Source organism: Polyodon spathula, chromosome 2 (genome assembly GCF_017654505.1).
Source record: "Polyodon spathula isolate WHYD16114869_AA chromosome 2, ASM1765450v1, whole genome shotgun sequence".
Lineage (NCBI taxonomy): Eukaryota > Metazoa > Chordata > Actinopteri > Acipenseriformes > Polyodontidae > Polyodon > Polyodon spathula.
The window spans coordinates 105,934,751-105,954,169 of record NC_054535.1 but is presented as its reverse complement, the minus strand read 5'-3'; the positions used below and the strand labels follow the sequence as shown (position 1 = coordinate 105,954,169).

At 43.5% G+C, this 19,419-nt stretch overlaps 1 protein-coding gene across 1 annotated transcript in view; it reads right to left on the bottom strand.

Annotated features, from left to right (window-relative positions):
* Positions 1-19,419, bottom strand: part of LOC121327384 (protein unc-13 homolog B-like) — a 137,243-nt gene that overhangs the window by 45,833 nt on the left and 71,991 nt on the right. The window contains exon 3 of the mRNA XM_041271404.1: positions 8,413-8,512. Within this exon, the coding sequence (XP_041127338.1) occupies positions 8,413-8,512 (100 nt within the window). The remainder of the gene's footprint in view (positions 1-8,412; positions 8,513-19,419) is intronic.

The window sequence follows — 19,419 nt, the reverse complement described above, 5'->3', positions numbered from 1 at the left end:
GCCATCTCCCTCAAGGCAGCCCAGCCCTGCAGATCAGAAACTCATCTTCTCTGCATCTCAATGAACCCAGTCTGCAGACTTCCAGTACAATGTACATTTAGCTGGTTTAAAACCGTACTCTGTTTGCCCTTTATATAGTATTGCCTAATTGCTTGTCTAATGAAAATCAAGCACACTTGCTTGAGACTTTAGTGTACAGAAGCAGTCAATATAATCACTCTTAATTAACAGATTTATAATACTCTTTTTTGTTGCTGGTCCTAAGTTGTAAATGAAGTAAGGGGGCGATCAGCACTAATGTTTTTAAAAAGCAGCTATTGGCTAAATTAGAATCTTCAAAACTTTCATCGACCAATCAAAAAGCTCCATTAAAAGGGTGCTACCACACTGTTGACAGTGACCGTGAAATGTTCAGACAGAATGCTAGCGTTAACAAAAAAAAAAATGAAGGAAAGAAAGAAACATTAAAAAAATAAATCTTTAAAAATTAGAGATTTAAAATAACGACATTAAAAGTAAAAGGCTCTGTTTTCCAGTTTTGAATTGCAATAAACCCCGATTAGTTGCTCTTGTCTGTACCGCAGATAATACCTTCACACTGTGGTCAACTTCCAGACAATGATGAGCTCCAATCAGGGTTCTGTTGTTTAATTAAACTAAAGACTGCTAACCCTCTATGGTAAATATATATATATACATATACACACACACACACACACACACACTAGGGAACACGAATCTGGATATGCAGCCACAAACAAAAGTATTTGGGCAGTTTTTAAAAAAAAAAAGAAAGAAAGAAAAAACACAAAGAAAGAGGTTTCTATAATTTCTAATTGCTCTATTGAAAGATATACATTAAAAGTAGAGATTCAGCTTTATAATAAAACAAATTACTACATAACATGCATAAAATGAAGAATAACACATACTGCTTGGGCAATCAACATATTTCGTATGAAACCCATTCGTTGCTAATTATTAATTATCATAATTAAAAACCAACACCTGATGATTATTAGAATAAATACATAATCATCAAGTGCTAAAAAATAAATTGGAAATTTGTGATTCAAAAAAGCAACAAAAATGGTTAAAACTCAAAATGGCAGTGATACAACAAAATGAAAAAGGAGAAACTACCAAATAAATTACAGAAAGACTCTGTTTACTGAAAGCACTGTGTGGGCTATTACTGACAAACACAGGAGAACAGGAACTACTGCAACTAGCTCCAGGTGTAGAAGACCAAGAAAGATTTCTGCAAAATCTAGAAGAAGAATCATTCGAGCAGCCCGGCAAAATCATCGGACTACTGCAAAAGATTTGACACAAGAATTGAGAGAAGATGGTGAAGAAATTCATGAGCTAACAATTCAACAATACCTTAACAAGATGAATGCCCATGGGCAAAAATCAAAATACAAACGTTTCTTAAAAAAACACACAAAAGAAAGCGATTGGAGTTTCGTATTGAATACTTCAAGCCTGATTTCTTCAACCAAATTCTGACGAATTCAAAATAGAATTTTTTCACCAAGATAGTAACACTATGTTTCGAGAAAGAGGAGAAGAATTAAGAAAAGTTCATCATGCCCAGTGTTAAACATGGTGGAGGTTGTGTGATGGTATGGGCTTGTTTTTCTCTCTCAGGCACTGGCCACCTTTGTACTGTAGAAGGATCAATGAATGCCGTAAAATATCAAGACATTCTGCTCTCATTTGTTTGCTAGAAGGCTTATTGGATGGAAGTTTGTATTTGAAGAATGGGCAAAAATATCTCCAGAAAGATGCCAGGAACTGGTTTCAAACTACAAAAAAGTACAATCTGCCCCCCCCCACTCCCACCGCTCCCCCACGAACATCTATCCCTTACAAAAACTCAACATAGTGTCCTGGAAAGCTCCTGCCAGCTTATTCAATACAGCACGAATCACAGAGATATGCAAATATAGCGCTTCAATAGACACTAAAACACAGCACCTGAGGGAGTGGAGTCCGAGTCTGCATAAAAGCACTCGGAGACGAGAATGCGTTAGGGGTTCAGAAGAGAAGATTAATACACTGCAAATTGCTTCTTCCGATCCGGTTAATTAATTCCAACCAGGATTGCTTTAAAGCCTCCAAAGAAAAGCCTATTACCAGGCACAGTGTGCTCGGATTACATATCCGTAGATGTGCGAGTGGGCTCTATGATGAATTTGGAATATAAACTCATACTGCTAATCGAGCAGTTCAGAAAAATGCAGTGGAGCACATTCCCAAAGCTTCATTGAAGAGTCTCTAACTACACTAATTACAGTGCAATAACATGTGCTAGTAAATACATTGGGAATACACACCCTAATGATTGTGCAAATACAGTGCATTTAAAAACATTAGCAACTAAACAGTTTTCATTTTTCAATAAACGTTCATTAAATAACTCATGAGTTATAGCTTTGTAAAAAGGGCCTGATATTTAATATGTTTTAATACCGAGGCAGAGATAATGTATATTGAGATGCTGTGTGTCAGGTGTACAGTAGACAGCACAGCAAGCTGATGGTTAGGGTGTGTTCAAGTGGAAGGAAAGCTTTGTGCAGCCCCGTGGAATCTGCATACACCGGTTTATTCTCCATGAATGTGCAGAGCCCTGGATGGATGCTCGTCAGCCAAGAGTGGAATATGCTTGCATCTTCTCTGGCTTTTTTTGAGCTGTATAAATGTTTTACAGAAGGAAGCATACTTTACTGGGAACAATTTTATGTAAAGGAGCAGTCTTGTGGACTGTGCGGTACACAGCTTAGAGCGGTTTGCTGCTGTTTAGAATGAGCTCACTATGAGAAGTGATGTGATGTGGGCTTCAACAGTGCCCCTATGCCAGTGCCCCTATGCCAGTACCACTTTTTCTCTTTCTTTCTTGCTTTCTCATAGTGGACCACCATCACAAAGCACTTTACAAGGTACGAGACTAGGGTGTTTGAACTATGCATCAGCTGCAGAGTCACTTACAACAACGTCTCACCCCAAAGACGGAGCACAAGAAGGTTAAGTGATTTGCTCCGGGTCACACAGTGAGTCAGTGGCTGAGCTGGGTACCTGCTGATTACAAGCCCGTTTCTTTAACCACTGGACCCCACAGCCTCCTATAAGATCCAGCACTGTACTGTATGTCTGCTAGAAGTAGTTAAGACACACCATGTGTGGACATATCCGAGGCCAATATCTCCAAGTCTTTACCACCTAGAAAGCCAACCGTGACATGACCCCAATATGGCAACTGTCTTGGGTCACAGGTGACAGCGAAGGGTGTCGTTACATTTTACCCCGGAGTTTCAATAACACTGAAAAGTATGAATCTGCTGAAATGGTTAATGAGATATTAGTAGCTGTAGTGGTAGCAGTAGCAGTGGATTTGCAATTCCAACAAGTGTCCTACAGAACGCAATGCATCCCTGACGGGTGTGGGAGTGCCCTGATGTTCTGGGGATGACTGGTGCAGACAACTCTTTGTTCCAGACTGTATAAACCCAGCTATTATAGAAGGGACAGGCCCGCCCTGTGTGCAGGCTGCACTGGGTGAGAACTCTCTCATGTGTCAGTGTTCCAGTTTCAGGGGGAGATGCTCTCTATAAATTACATGGTAATTCTCTGACTGACACACAGGGGATTTCCTTGAATGGGAGTGCAGTGGAGCTTCCCATCACCACTCTCAGTACATTACAGCATCCTAACAGTGCACCCTGTTTTTAACATGACATGTGATGTGACAGCTAGAATATAGATGAGATATTTTGTCAAGTCGGATCTTAAAAAATCCTACAGATTCGGCATCGAATCCATCCATGCCTTCGCCAGGCTCCTACCCCAAGCCTGTTTCCACTTCATTTGCACCGGTGTCCTCCGGTGCAGCACAGAACGGTTTCAGGGATACCAAGACACTTTGAAAGCAAGCATTTGAAGGATACTAATTACATTACTCTAACCCAGGGTAATCATTTTCAATGTGGCCATCTGTCCAGCAGCCTGGTAGAACGGCAGCTATCTGGGGTCCTGACCCCCTCTTCCAATTCACATCCCTTTATTATGAAATGAAAAGAACTGGCTCACAGCACAGAGTCATGTATTAAGAGTCATTTAGAACTGTCAGTAATGCTCACAGTCATTGACAAGGAAGGCCTTCCCAGACACACAGGTCTACAGTACTGAAGGTGTGTGTGTGTGTGTGTGTGTGTGTGTGTGTGTGTGTGTGTGTGTGTGTGTGTGTGTGTGTGTGTGTGTGTGTGTGTGTGTGTGTGTGTGTGTGTGTGTGTGTGTGTGTGTGTGTGTGTGTGTGTGTGTGGTGTGTGTGTGTGTGTGTGTGTGTGTTTTCCATAGACATAAGGACTTGTTTACAAATTAAAAATAAAAACATTGTTGGTTAACAGTAACCAGACACAATTTTTAAAAATTGGGTAGAAATATTCTGCTGCTCAACAAAGTTCAGAATTATCATTTTGTGGGTATGAAGATATTTTCAGTTTTGTGTTTCTTAATAAAATACTGTACTGGGAGAATACTGTCTGTTTGGATAGAAGGATAGATGAAGCATACAAAAATGATGGACTGCACCATGTCCTCACTAATATAGTGAACATGATGCAAGTGGAGGTGAGAGTGTGCTAACATTAAGGTCACTTTGAGGACAACTGTGCTTGTGCGTGTCTTTAAAAACTTAACACCATCCCTTTACATTTTCTCACAGCTCGGCTGAAATAAAAGCCTCCATCTCTTATTGACAAGAATGACGGCCCCCTCCCTCACCCGGACTCTGGGCTGATACAAAGGCAAGCGTCCAATGTCACAGCCAAACACATCTAAAGCCTCAAGGTTCATCACTTGAGGAAATCCACAATGCAATCAGACTCCAGAGCAACCAATCCCAATATGAAATCCACAATGCAATCAGACTCCAGAGCAACCAATTCCAATACGGAATCCACAATGCAATCAGACTCCAGAGCAACCAATCCCAATATGAAATCCACAATGCAATCAGACTCCAGAGCAACCAATCCCAATATGAAATCCACAATGCAATCAGACTCCAGAGCAACCAATCCCAATATGAAATCCACAATGCAATCAGACTCCAGAGCAACCAATCCCAATATGAAATCCACAATGCAATCAGACTCCAGAGCAACCAATCCCAATATGAAATCCACAATGCAATCAGACTCCAGAGCAACCAATCCCAATACGAAATCCACAATGCAATCAGACTCCAGAGCAACCAATCCCAATATGAAATCCACAATGCAATCAGACTCCAGAGCAACCAATCCCAATACGAAATCCACAATGCAATCAGACTCCAGAGCAACCAATTTCCAATACGGAATCCACAATGCAATCAGACTCCAGAGCAACCAATCCCAATATGAAATCCACAATGCAATCAGACTCCAGAGCAACCAATCCCAATATGTAAATCCACAATGCAATCAGACTCCAGAGCAACCAATCCCAATATGAAATCCACAATGCAATCAGACTCCAGAGCAACCAATCCCAATACGAAATCCACAAGCAGGCTGAGGATTAGTTTAAATAAAGAAAACAGAATTTCCTTCCCAGACTCTAGCACAGCACGCAGCGAGGGCAGCAGGAGACAGGCCTCTGGTCACAGTCACACTCTACAGATCTGACCCTATCAAACCTGACTATTTTCAAGTTCTACTACACGCTTGAAACAAGTGAGGTTTTTTTTTTTTTTTTTCATTATAGAACTTTCTCTGCGACAGCTTGGCCTCATTCAATGTGTAATGGTAACCCCAGTGAGCGACCCCCCCCCCCCCCCCCCCCCCCCCCAACACATGTACTTCAGGACAAGGGTCGTACCGACTAGTTGGGGGCATGAGTGTTGTTACTTCAGGACAAGGGTCGTACCCGACTAGGTGGGGGGGCATGAGTGTTGTACTTCAGGACAAGGGTCGTACCGGACTAGGGGGGGGGGCATGAGTGTTGTACTTCATGGTCGTCCGACTAGGGGTGGGGTGGGGGGGCATGAGTGTTGTACTTCAGCAACCAGCATGGCTGATCCCCCCCCCTATATCACAACATGAAGTCCTGTTCCCAGCATGGCTGATCAACCCCCCGTACTCACAACATGAAGTCCTGTTCCCAGCATGGCTGATCCCCCCCCCGTACTCACAACATGAAGTCCTGAAGCAGCGTTTAGTTTCCAGAAAATAGGGCACTTTTTTTTTGTTGCCAATTTTCTGAATATAACACCATGGGCCACACTTGAAAAGAACCAATATGTTTGTTTGAGTAAAATAAAACTGTTATTCTTATTGATTGTTAGCGGTTATGTAACAGTGCAAATTGCATTTTGGAGTAAATCCTTTGAAAAATCCAGCCCGATATATAACTTGCAGGAGTGAGATGCCTTGGGTTATATTCATTCTAGAATGTGAAAGGGGAGAACACATATTCATGACACCTGTATATCAGTTACTCAGGCCCTAATGTTGGTATCATAATGCAGAGAGACTTATTCACAAAAACATCTTTGTAAAATTTAAAATATGCTGATGTTAGAAGAAACACGCTTGAAACAAGTGAGGTTTTGAAAAACACTGAACTTGGCACTGGGGCAAATGCTTCACAACATGAAGTCCTGTTCCCAGTGAATCCGACCCATCGCTATGATTTACAATTCAATATAGTGGGGCTGGCTTTCAAAGCCTCCAAAAGAGTACACGTTCTTTAAACTGCCGTAAATGAAATACCTGCAGTATTCACTTATAACGTTATAAGTAAAAAAAAGAAAGAAAAACACCTCCCCCCGTACTCACAACATGAAGTCCTGTTCCCAGCATGGCTGATCCCCCCCCCGTACTCACAACATGAAGTCCTGTTCCCAGCATGGCTGATCCCCCCCCCCGTACTCACAACATGAAGTCCTGTTCCCAGCATGGCTGGTCCGCCCCCCGTACTCACAACATGAAGTCCTGTTCCCAGCATGGCTGATCCCCCCCCCGTACTCACAACATGAAGTCCTGTTCCCAGCATGGCTGATCAACCCCCCGTACTCACAACATGAAGTCCTGTTCCCAGCATGGCTGATCCCCCCCCCGTACTCACAACATGAAGTCCTGTTCCCAGCATGGCTGATCCCCCCCCCCGTACTCACAACATGAAGTCCTGTTCCCAGCATGGCTGATCCCCCCCCGTACTCACAACATGAAGTCCTGTTCCCAGCATGGCTGATCCCCCCCCCGTACTCACAACATGAAGTCCTGTTCCCAGCATGGCTGATCCCCCCCCCCTGTACTCACAACATGAAGTCCTGTTCCCAGCATGGCTGGTCCCCCCCCCGTACTCACAACATGAAGTCCTGTTCCCAGCATGGCTGATCAACCCCCCGTACTCACAACATGAAGTCCTGTTCCCAGCATGGCTGATCCCCCCCCCGTACTCACAACATGAAGTCCTGTTCCCAGCATGGCTGGTCCCCCCCCCGTACTCACAACATGAAGTCCTGTTCCCAGCATGGCTGGTCCCCCCCCCGTACTCACAACATGAAGTCCTGTTCCCAGCATGGCTGATCAACCCCCCGTACTCACAACATGAAGTCCTGTTCCCAGCATGGCTGATCAACCCCCCGTACTCACAACATGAAGTCCTGTTCCCAGCATGGCTGATCCGCCCCCCGTACTCACAACATGAAGTCCTGTTCCCAGCATGGCTGATCAACCCCCCGTACTCACAACATGAAGTCCTGTTCCCAGCATGGCTGATCCCCCCCCCGTACTCACAACATGAAGTCCTGTTCCCAGCATGGCTGATCCCCCCCCCTGTACTCACAACATGAAGTCCTGTTCCCAGCATGGCTGGTCCCCCCCCCGTACTCACAACATGAAGTCCTGTTCCCAGCATGGCTGGTCCCCCCCCCGTACTCACAACATGAAGTCCTGTTCCCAGCATGGCTGATCCCCCCCCTGTACTCACAACATGAAGTCCTGTTCCCAGCATGGCTGATCCCCCCCCCGTACTCACAACATGAAGTCCTGTTCCCAGCATGGCTGATCCCCCCCCCGTACTCACAACATGAAGTCCTGTTCCCAGCATGGCTGATCCCCCCCCTGTACTCACAACATGAAGTCCTGTTCCCAGCATGGCTGATCCCCCCCCCGTACTCACAACATGAAGTCCTGTTCCCAGCATGGCTGATCCCCCCCCTGTACTCACAACATGAAGTCCTGTTCCCAGCATGGCTGATCCCCCCCCTGTACTCACAACATGAAGTCCTGTTCCCAGCATGGCTGATCCCCCCCCTGTACTCACAACATGAAGTCCTGTTCCCAGCATGGCTGGTCCCCCCCCCGTACTCACAACATGAAGTCCTGTTCCCAGCATGGCTGGTCCCCCCCCCGTACTCACAACATGAAGTCCTGTTCCCAGCATGGCTGGTCCCCACGCACTGTGATCGTTGTGCTTTTCACGTTCTGTACCTTCAGAGTCACATAGGCATTAAACTTTTCTGAAAAATAAAAACAGTACACGCTGTATATATTTGTTCATGTCACATACTTTGCAGAATATTATATTTGTCTGAATTCAATATTACACAAACACTCATTTTCATATTGAAAGAACAAGATTTAAACTGTTGTGAGAGTGTACAAATAAAAGGGAGATGAAAATCTAGCCTTTCATTCCATCCACCTATTTTAACAAGTTCATTAGCATCCATGCTGTAAATACAAAATTAGACCCATTGGTATCATATAAAAAGTACATCCACATGTACATCACTGTGAATGCACTGGAGTGCCCTTGACATTCACAAGGATGGGTGCATGTCTCTAGTAACCCCTCGATTCTGATCCTCTCGATCATTTCTGATAAATAATATCCTAACCAAGTTTAATCTGATATGAAAAAGCACTTCTCCAGCTACATGTAAAAATAAACGTGTAACCCATTGGACTGACAAAGTTCTACTGTACAGTACAGCCACTGACACGCTCAATAAATGGTGCTTCAGAATGTTCTTAGCAAGGTTTAGTGCAGTTAGTGAACGGTTCTCCAGGTAACTGTAAAACCCCTGTGTGAGATAAATGATCATCTTCTATTCCTCCTAAAGTGTACTTAACACAACAACTACCATGTGCACTAAACTAAGCTAGAGTATTTAAAATAATTGAAGTGGCTTTTTCAGATAACTTGAGCTTCCAGTAATCGAAAGGCCATATAGCTAATAAGCATATTGTTTAAGCCTTCCTTATTTTACGATGTGTACAATCACTGAGTTTAGTTTTTTTCCCCTGGCTACTTGGCTGAGATTTTTCCAGACCTGTCTTGCTTTTTGTTTTGGCAGTGTTGTTTGATGCCCTGTCCTCACAGATTCTGACCCCTGTCGGTGAGATGAGGCTAAAAGCCCTTGAATCAGACATTCAGATGAGCGTTGGCTCTTTTACATAGCAGTTAGACGCTCGATTGCAGCATGCGAGGGTGCTGATTCTTGCCCAACCTCTGCCCCGTTACACTTCACTTTTACTACTTTTACTACATCTTTTACGATGGTTCTTCTACCATGAAAAAGTGGTACATCTGTAATGCAATGCAGGGAAGTCTGTATGATGAGTGCAATTCTGCTCAGTGCATTTAAAGAAGGTGGCAAAAAGAAAAAGAATTCTAGAGGGAACAGTTCAGTAGAAGCTAGCCAGACAACCCCCCCCCCCCCCCCCCCAGAATGTACCCTGGTTATGCATTATCATGACAGCTCTTTTATCATATTGTAATGAATTCCATGGTTGACAATTGATAAATTATAAACCATGCCCCCTTTTATTTTTATTGAGATGCAACAGTGGAGCTCAAAGTGACTGCGTCTGAAGAGGACAACAAAAGAACAGTGACATGAAACCATCTTTCTATTGAAGTGTTCAGAGAGCTGGCTCCCACTTCACAAAGCTGACAGTTTGTGTTTCATGCATTGGCACCTGTGCGAGACAATCGTGGAGGTGAAAGACACACGAACAGACAGCTGTTTGTTTATTTCATTATGTATGTCTTTTTTGTATTCCTCCACTGAGGCAAACACCTTCAGCAAGCAGTATGAACTGAAATCTGGCATTTCCGGAGAGCCTAATCCTGTGTTTGTGATCCCAGTTCAACCGGATCAATCAACTTCCCACACCCTCTCCCATTAAAATTGTTATTTAGTCGAGCATATTTCATTCAAAATCACTGGAATCCATTAGCCACAGCTAGTTATCTAACTCTGCTGCACTTGTAATGTTTGCTTAGTTCTCTTACTGAACTGCACAGTATTTGAAAGGCTAGAGGGATGTAGATGATCAACAGCAACACAAACAGAATGTCACATGGTCAACTACTGGCTGTAAAAACATATGCAATTTCTATCAAAGAACCTGGCACAATATTAAACAGTAATGGGTTGCAAAGCTGGAATATAAGACTCCTACTGCATAGCAGTTTGATCCATTCCTGGTTTTACTAATTTAATAGGACACACCTTAGCTTGATACCTATACACAGGGTCTAAATTAGCTCACAGTAAAACCTGGAATGGCTAAAACTTCTTATTTGCATCCCTGTGTCACTTCCAGAATGGAACACACTGTGAAGTTTCTTTAGGGTTACATGAAATGCACAGACAAAATACAAGAAAATGAATCATGTGTGCGCGCGTGTGTCTGGTAGCATGATGAAAGAGAATGCCCTGGTTTTATATGAAACCCAGTTTCCCTCGACAGGACCAACATTGATTAAAAGTGACTGTGTGCAGGTGGCCCAGACCACATATCGTTTTTATTCCAGATATAAACAATGTACCTTTTTTTTCTATTGAGACTTGGCAGTGGAGACAAAAGAGACTATATGTGAAGTTCCTCAAAAGAATGCTTACATGAAACACGCTTTCTGTGCTTACACTATCCCAAGTCTGTAGTTACCTCAAAACAGATGGAACTCTAGAAGGAGATAGTAATTCTACATTCGCTACAATTGCTCATCCTTCTACAAACATGCTAGCTGTTACACTGAAGTAAATGAACACTCCAGTATCTATACTAGAAGACATCTATACACGCTATATTTTTTAGAAGAAAAACTATTATTATTGAAGACAATTTGGGGGGGGGGGGGCGACAACAGCTTTTTACTCCAAAGTGTAAACTACTATTGAAAAACCACCAATGGTTTCATATTATATAGGTCACATAACTCAGTAAAGCCGAATTGACTGCATAAGATGTATATTGTAATCTTATTGATATAGCAGTCTTGACCAGAATTTAACAAATAAAAATGCAGGCCATATAAAATGTGTGAATCTATATCAGAGGGACTATGACTTGATTAGGGACACTGCACATTAGCTACGTGCAATTAATGAGAAAAAAAAACACTTATGCCAGATAATTCAAAAAGCTGTTTCAACCCTCAAGTCAGAGGGGTCTGTATCTAATGAAGTGAGTTGAAACAGTTGCCAATTAGAAAGCTGGGCGATGCACAAAGGGACACAAAGACCTTCACGTGTAAGGTCTCCAGCTCGTTTCACAGGTCAGTAGGTCATGTGATCAAAGGCAATGTCCATGGGATGGCTGTGAGAGGATTGTGAAATGACTGGTATAGGACAATCTACAACATCCATTCCACAACACCTGCAGGCAGTCTTTCTCTGGACTGGACTGGGCATGCAGTCGCCAAACCCATCCCATGATTCAAAGGGAATCAGTGTGAGCTCGCTGGATCCCTGAGCAAGACTAGGCAGCGCCCGGTCAAAACTTGGATGGGTATTCACAGAGGGTTTCAAGCACAACCAGGTACTGCGTATGAAGTGGCGTTGCTTGAGGGGCAACCCTACTCTTTATAAATGTGTACTCCAGTATATCATGTTAATCTTAGAAAAGTGCTGTCAAACATAGTCAGCACAGAATGAAATCACGGTGAATGACAGACTGCTAAAGCATTGTTGTAACACATGACCTATGTTGTGGACAATTACCAGGGTAAACTTTGACTTTTATAAGGAAATCAGTACTCCAAAATACGCAATCAGCAACATATTCATAAAGTGTGCTTCAGGAGTGTGTATTAGTTGTTAATTGTTATGACAAAGTGTGATGTAGATGTTTTTCTGCACTAAAAATGACCTCAGAATATCAGCTTGATTTCTGTAAAAACTCAATATATCCTACTCGTTTGTTTTTGTTTTTCTCACTGTAACCTGCTTGTTCGTAATTTCTCTGCAAGAGAAACTGAAACTAAATCTTCTCATAGATAGTAAGCACATTGTTTTTATTTGACCAGGAATTACAATTGAACTAAAAACAAAACAAAAAAGCCACCTATAAAAACTTCAGAAGGACTGCTGTTCTGTATGTAGTTTATCTTGGATTTTCTTTCAGAACTGTACTATCATAAAATAAAATGTGCTTACTATGTGTGTGTACATTAGTTTTTCAATGTGCATGCTAGATAGAGGCTCCCGTCTCTTCAGATGCGTTACAAGTACAGTCAGTGTTGCGCGCTTATTTGTTTACTGTGTGTTTTTTTTTAGGAGGGGGAGAAAAAACACCTTAATGTTTCTTTATTCATAGCGGTGTTTATTTGAGGGCGGCCTCTATTATAAAGCTGATACATGACTGCGGCGTCAATATGAGGACATCTTTAATTCGAGGGCAGCATAATACGGTATATTCTTTTTACTTGACACGGTTAAGTGAGGACTCGCTCAAGCCTCGTTTCTGGATATGGGCATTAGAAGGTTCTTCAGTTTTACAATGCCATACAATTAACTGACAAGATAGAAAAAAGCGTGTGGGGGGGGCACTATCGCTGTACTTTAGGTCTCCCTATAGGAAAGGCCAGCGTAACCATATAGGCAGAACAGGCAACCGGCCCCACTAAGGCGGCAAATTGAAAGGGCCGGCAAAAATGGTACATAAATTACATTTTATGCTTCACATTTCTTTAATTGTAAAATGTTCAGCATCTTAGGTCACTGTTTCTTGTTCTGCAAAACGTATTGCTGATGTTACGGAATCATATCACGAGCAGTGGTGTAGTCCTAAATGTGGAAGTGCGGGAACGCTGGAGGGCGGGGTGATCATGCCGGTGTGGTGGCAAAATCTGGTCTCCCTGGGAACAGGCTTGTGGTTGTTAAGCCCGTTGCTAAGCAAAGGACGCATTGAAGTTCCTTGCGTATTCAAATGGGGCGTGGCATTCTTGGATTTCATTTAATTACCCTGACAATGATTCTTATAAAAGGACGTTACAATACAGGATAATCAAAACGTTTTACTGATTTTATATCTCTGAAATTCTCCGATGACTGTATTGGGGGAAAAAAAAAAAAAAAATCGCTAGATTTGTAGCTAGTTGGTTTTGACAACAAAATTCACCAAGTCAGCCTTTAATTCACTAGATTTGATGAGAAATTCATTAAATTGGCAACACTGCTTGAAGGCACATAAAAAATGTTTATTACTGCCTTGACACAAAAAATGAAAAGAGATAGCTTCATCGGTGCCCGGGCACTGAAATTAGAGTGGTTGTTACAATTTAAACATTTTCATAACACATTGGTAAAGATTCTGTATTTAAAGTTAATTCTTAAGTCTAGTATCTGCCTATAGTAAAAAGTACCAGAGGGTTTGCTGTGAGTGATTATATGATCACTAAGCTACACCGGTTTTATAGTACTTAAGAAACGCAACACGGTACTGTACAAATAATCCACAATGAAAATACAATGTGTCTGAGCCTGCGTTTCCTGGATCAGTTGTTATTTATAACTGTGAACTCATGCATGGTGGTAGAAGCCATTTATCATAGATATTGTCATTGTAGAGCTGACAGTAGATGTCACTACCGTTTGTAGCCAGAGTGATGATTGTATATTGTTTTGTGACGATGTTTAAAAAAAAAATAATAATAATCTGCCATACAATAATTTGTTTATACGTTGAGTAACAACCCTGGCAATTATTTACAGTATAATCGTAAATCTCGAAAAACTACTCACTTCTAAATCTTTTGTAGTCATTTTTCTATTACTTTAGCATAAATACATGTTAATTTGGATTCATATGTTGTTTTTTTCCGACTTTATGTGAACGAAAAGACACACATTTGCCCGTTTTCCCATTGGAAATAGTGATATTTTGAAATATCGCTGTCAAAGTTTGTGGGGAATAATAGCCATTTTCTATAATTTTGAGGCATAAGCAATTAGGAAATAACACTTACTACCCAGGAACAAAAATTGTGTTACATAGTGTTTTCAATGGAGACTTCTGTCTCACTGCAAAGCATTGTGGTATATAGACAGTTAGGCAAAAAAAATTATATGGAGAGTCAATGCAGGCGTACGAAATGTTGCTGGTTTTCGCCATGTTAAAAAAAAAAAGCTGGTAGTTTGTTTACTGTACTATATTGCTGTGTCTTGATAATATTTTATGTTGTAATCTTATGTATTTCTAAAGTAACCGGTGTAAATGATTTAATCAATACGCTTCTGTATGAACCCCGGCCCAAACAGGGATTCGCTCTTATTTTGTTTTATTTAGTGCTGTAATTAAAAGCAGCAAATTTGGAATCCCATCTGGTCTCCCAGAGTTTTGTTTCTCTTCCAGCGCAGAGTGATCATTATTATATATATATATATATATATATATATATATATATATAGACACACACACTTAAAAAAAGAGGAGAGTGAGAGTGTGAGTGAGGTGAGAGAGTGAGGAGAGAGAGGAGAGAGTGTGAGTGAGGAGAGAGGGGAGAGGAGAGAGGAGAGTGTGAGTGAGGAGAGAGGCGAGAGAGTGTGAGTGAGGAGAGGAGAGAGTGTGAGTGAGGAGAGGAGAGAGTATGAGTGAGGAGAGGAGAGAGAGGAGAGTGTGAGTGAGGAGAGAGAGGAGAGAGAGGAGAGTGAGAGTGAGGTGAGAGAGGAGAGAGTGTGAGTGAGGAGAGGAGAGAGAGAGTGTGGGTGAGGAGAGAGAGGAGAGAGTGTGAGTGAGGAGAGGAGAGAAAGGAGAGTGTGAGTGAGGAGAGAGGAGAGTGAGAGTGTGAGTGAGGTGAGAGAGTGAGGAGAGAGAGGAGAGAGAGTGAGTGAGGAGAGGAGAGAGTGTGAGTGAGGAGAGGAGAGAGTGTGAGTGAGGAGAGAGGAGAGAGAGTGAGTGAGGAGAGGAGAGAGAGAGAGAGTGTGAGTGAGGAGAGGAGAGAGAGTGAGGGAGAGAGTGTGAGAGAGAGAGGAGAGTGTGAGTGAGGTGAGGAGAGTGAGGAGAGAGTGTGAGTGAGGAGAGGAGAGAGAGAGAGTGTGAGTGAGGAGAGAGGAGAGAGTGTGAGGAGAGAGGCGAGGGAGTGTGAATGAGGAGAGGAGAGAGTGTGAGTGAGAGAGAGGAGAGAGTGTGAGTGAGGAGAGAGAGAGAGTGTGAGTGAGGAGAGAGAGGAGAGAGTGTGAGTGAGGAGAGAGAGAGAGAGAGTGTGAGTGAGGAGAGAGAGGAGAGTGTGAGTGAGTGAGTGAGAGAGAGGAGAGAGTGTGAGTGAGGAGAGGAGAGAGAGGAGAGAGTGTGAGTGAGGAGAGAGAGGAGAGAGTGTGAGTGAGGAGAGAGAGGAGAGAGTGTGAGTGAGGAGAGAGAGAGAGAGAGAGAGAGAGGAGAGTGAGAGAGAGGAGAGTGAGGAGAGAGTGTGAGTGAGTGAGAGAGAGAGAGAGTGAGAGAGAGAGAGGAGAGTGTGAGTGAGGTGAGTGAGAGAGAGAGAGGAGAGTGTGAGTGAGGAGAGAGAGAGAGAGAGTGTGAGTGAGGAGAGAGGAGAGAGTGTGAGTGAGAGAGAGAGTGAGAGAGAGGAGAGAGAGTGAGAGTGAGAGAGAGGAGAGAGAGAGAGTGTGAGTGAGGAGAGAGAGGAGAGAGGGTGAGTGAGGAGAGGAGAGAGAGGGAGAGTGTGAGTGAGGAGAGAGAGAGGAGAGAGTGTGAGTGAGGAGAGGAGAGGAGAGAGTGTGAGTGAGGAGAGAGAGGAGAGAGTGTGAGTGAGGGAGAGAGGAGAGAGTGTGAGTGAGAGAGGAGAGAGGAGAGAGTGTGAGTGAGGAGAGGAGAGAGAGGAGTGTGAGTGAGGAGAGAGAGGAGAGAGTGTGAGTGAGAGAGAGAGAGGAGAGAGTGTGAGTGAGGAGAGAGAGAGAGAGAGTGTGAGTGAGGAGAGAGAGGAGAGAGTGTGAGTGAGGAGAGAGGAGAGAGAGAGTGTGAGTGAGGAGAGAGAGGAGAGAGTGTGAGTGAGGAGAGAGAGAGAGAGAGTGTGAGTGAGGAGAGAGGAGAGAGAGTGTGAGTGAGGAGAGAGAGAGAGAGTGTGAGTGAGAGAGAGGAGAGAGAGGAGAGTGTGAGTGAGGAGAGAGAGGAGAGAGTGTGAGTGAGGAGAGAGGAGAGAGAGAGAGAGAGTGTGAGTGAGGAGAGGAGAGGAGAGAGTGTGAGTGAGGAGAGGAGAGAGAGAGAGTATGAGTGAGGAGAGGAGAGAGAGGAGAGTGTGAGTGAGAGAGAGAGAGCGAGAGAGTGCGAGTGAGGAGAGGAGAGAGAGAGAGAGAGAGTGAGAGGAGAGAGAGAGTGTGAGTGAGGAGAGGAGAGAGAGAGTGTGAGTGAGGAGAGAGAGAGAGAGAGTGTGAGTGAGGAGAGGAGAGAGAGGAGAGAGTGTGAGTGAGGAGAGAGAGAGAGAGTGTGAGTGAGGAGAGTGAGGAGAGAGGAGAGGAGTGAGAGAGAGGAGAGGAGAGAGAGGAGAGGAGGAGAGAGTGTGAGTGAGGAGAGAGGCGAGGAGTGTGAGTGAGGAGAGTGAGGAGAGAGTGTGAGTGAGAGGAGAGGAGAGTGTGAGTGAGGAGAGAGGAGAGAGAGAGTGAGGAGTGAGAGGAGAGAGAGGAGAGAGTGAGAGTGAGGAGAGAGTGTGAGTGAGGAGAGGAGAGAGAGGAGAGAGTGTGAGGAGGAGAGGAGAGGAGAGTGTGAGTGAGGAGAGGGAGAGAGAGTGTGAGTGAGGAGAGGAGAGAGAGTGAGAGAGTGTGAGTGAGAGAGAGAGAGAGGAGAGAGTGAGAGAGAGGAGAGAGAGTGTGAGTGAGGAGAGGAGAGAGAGGAGTGTGAGGAGAGAGGTGAGAGAGTGTGAGTGAGGAGAGAGTGTGAGTGAGGAGAGAGAGGAGAGGAGAGTGTGAGAGAGGAGAGAGAGTGTGAGAGAGGAGAGAGGTGAGAGAGTGAGAGAGAGAGAGAGAGAGTGTGAGTGAGGAGAGAGAGGAGAGAGTGTGAGTGAGGAGAGAGGAGAGAGAGTGTGAGTGAGGAGAGGAGAGAGAGGAGAGAGTGTGAGTGAGGACAGTGAGGAGAAAGGAGAAAGAGTGAGAGTGAGGAGAGTGGGAGTGAGGAGAGTGAGAGGAGAGAGTAAGTGAGGAGAGTGAGAAGAGAGAGGAGAGAGAGTATGAGTGAGGAGAGTGAGAGTGAGGAGAGGTGTCCTCAGTAACAGCAGGCTTCAATCAAACCACAGACCGAATACCCTCCTCTTTACTGGGATTCCACACCTCATTAGGAGACCTAATGTACACAGTATTGTACATCTGGGTCTATTCATTTCCCCCCCTCATTAGCTAAATCCCAAACACTTTCTACGGTGTTCTCATTCTTATATCACATAAAAAAAGAGATCCCATTTCCTGTACTCAGCAAATGGAAATGAACAGACTCAGTGACACCTGTTAGCAGTGGTGCAAACCCTGGTGACTTCTCTAAATTCAGCCTTTTGTTTATTATAACTATAGAGTACTCTGGGACACTACAAAAATCATATTAGATACATTTCCACTGCCACTGAAATTCAATTCACAAAGTTCTTCTATTCCCAGACTCACATAAAACATGGACAAGTCTCCCTTTAAAACTAGGTGTGAATTCTCAGGAATATAGCGGTGGAAATAAGACTCCTATTGCATAGCAGTTTCACCCATTCCAGGTTTTGCTACAAACTTAATTAGTCACAGTGTAAAGCCAGGAATGAATCCAACTCCTGTGCAATGGGAGTATTATTTCCATCCCTACAGTACTATCTAAACATCTTTCTTCAGAGTTAGAAGAAGTTGGTAATGGAAGAGTTCCATATCCAAAGCATGCTGTGTAAAAAAACAAAAACAAAAACTGACGTCACACTTTTTTCCTGGCTATTAAACCATCCAAAGCCAGTGGAAACCTCTTAATCCCTCCCAGAATCAAGAGTATTGTGCTGCTCTGTGCAATGAGGAGGAGGAGGAGGAGGTAAAAAGCAAACTGAGAATTAAAGACGCTGTCCATGGCCTGAGGTCACAGCAAACAGCTTGCCACGCTTGAATTGCTTTTATCTGCCAATCGTTAGAAACGCATTAGGCTGGGAGCCCTCGACTCATCTCTCCTGTCTAAAACCTTCATCTCCATTCAGGGGGTGGGGGGTCAATCAGCCGGCCTGCTTCAGATCCCTCAGCACTGGCAGGGTGTGAAACCCCTCCCACGTGTTGTCATAACATACAACCTGTCTGTGTTCAGAATCACCCAGGTATATTGTATAATATCATTACTGTCACTGTTCATTAGTCTTGTACTGTACTGCTCTTTACCCCAAAAGCCTCAGTGATTCGTTTAGGTATCCACATAATCAGTGTAGTCGAGGCAATTAGGAAACAAAAAGAAGACACTTCGCACACAAAGGTAAAGTGCTGAAGTTGATGAATATGCTATTAAAGTGTGGTGCTGTGGGAATGTTGTACCACAACCATGTTCAATCTAGTTAACCATTTAATACATCCCTCCAAATGCTTTGTGTGCTCTGCTTAATCAGAACCCAGACCTCACTGGCTCTCTAGTATGCTAATAACTTTAGCATAACTGAGGCAGAAGTGTTAAAGGGACTAGGAGCTCTTAAAATAAACAAATCCCCTGGGCCGGATGAGATCCTCCCAGTAGTACTCAAAGAAATGAAAGAAGTAATTTACAAACCGCTAACCAAGATCATGCAGCAGTCTCTTGACACAGGGGTGGTACCGACAGACTGGAAAATTGCAAACGTAATACCGATCCACAAAAAGGGAAACAAAACTGAACCAGGTAACTACAGACCAGTAAGCCTGACTTCTGTTATATGCAAACTTATGGAAACTATAATAAGATCCAAAATGGAAAATTACCTATATGGTAACAGGGTACTGGGAGACAGTCAACATGGTTTTAGGAAAGGGAGATCGTGCCTAACTAACTTGCTTGATTTTTTTGAGGATGCAACATCGATAATGGATAATTGCAAAGCATATGACATGGTTTATTTAGATTTCCAGAAAGCTTTTGACAAAGTCCCGCACAAAAGATGAATTCTCAAACTGAACGCAGTTGGGATTCAAGGAAACACATGTACATGGATTAGGGAGTGGTTAACATG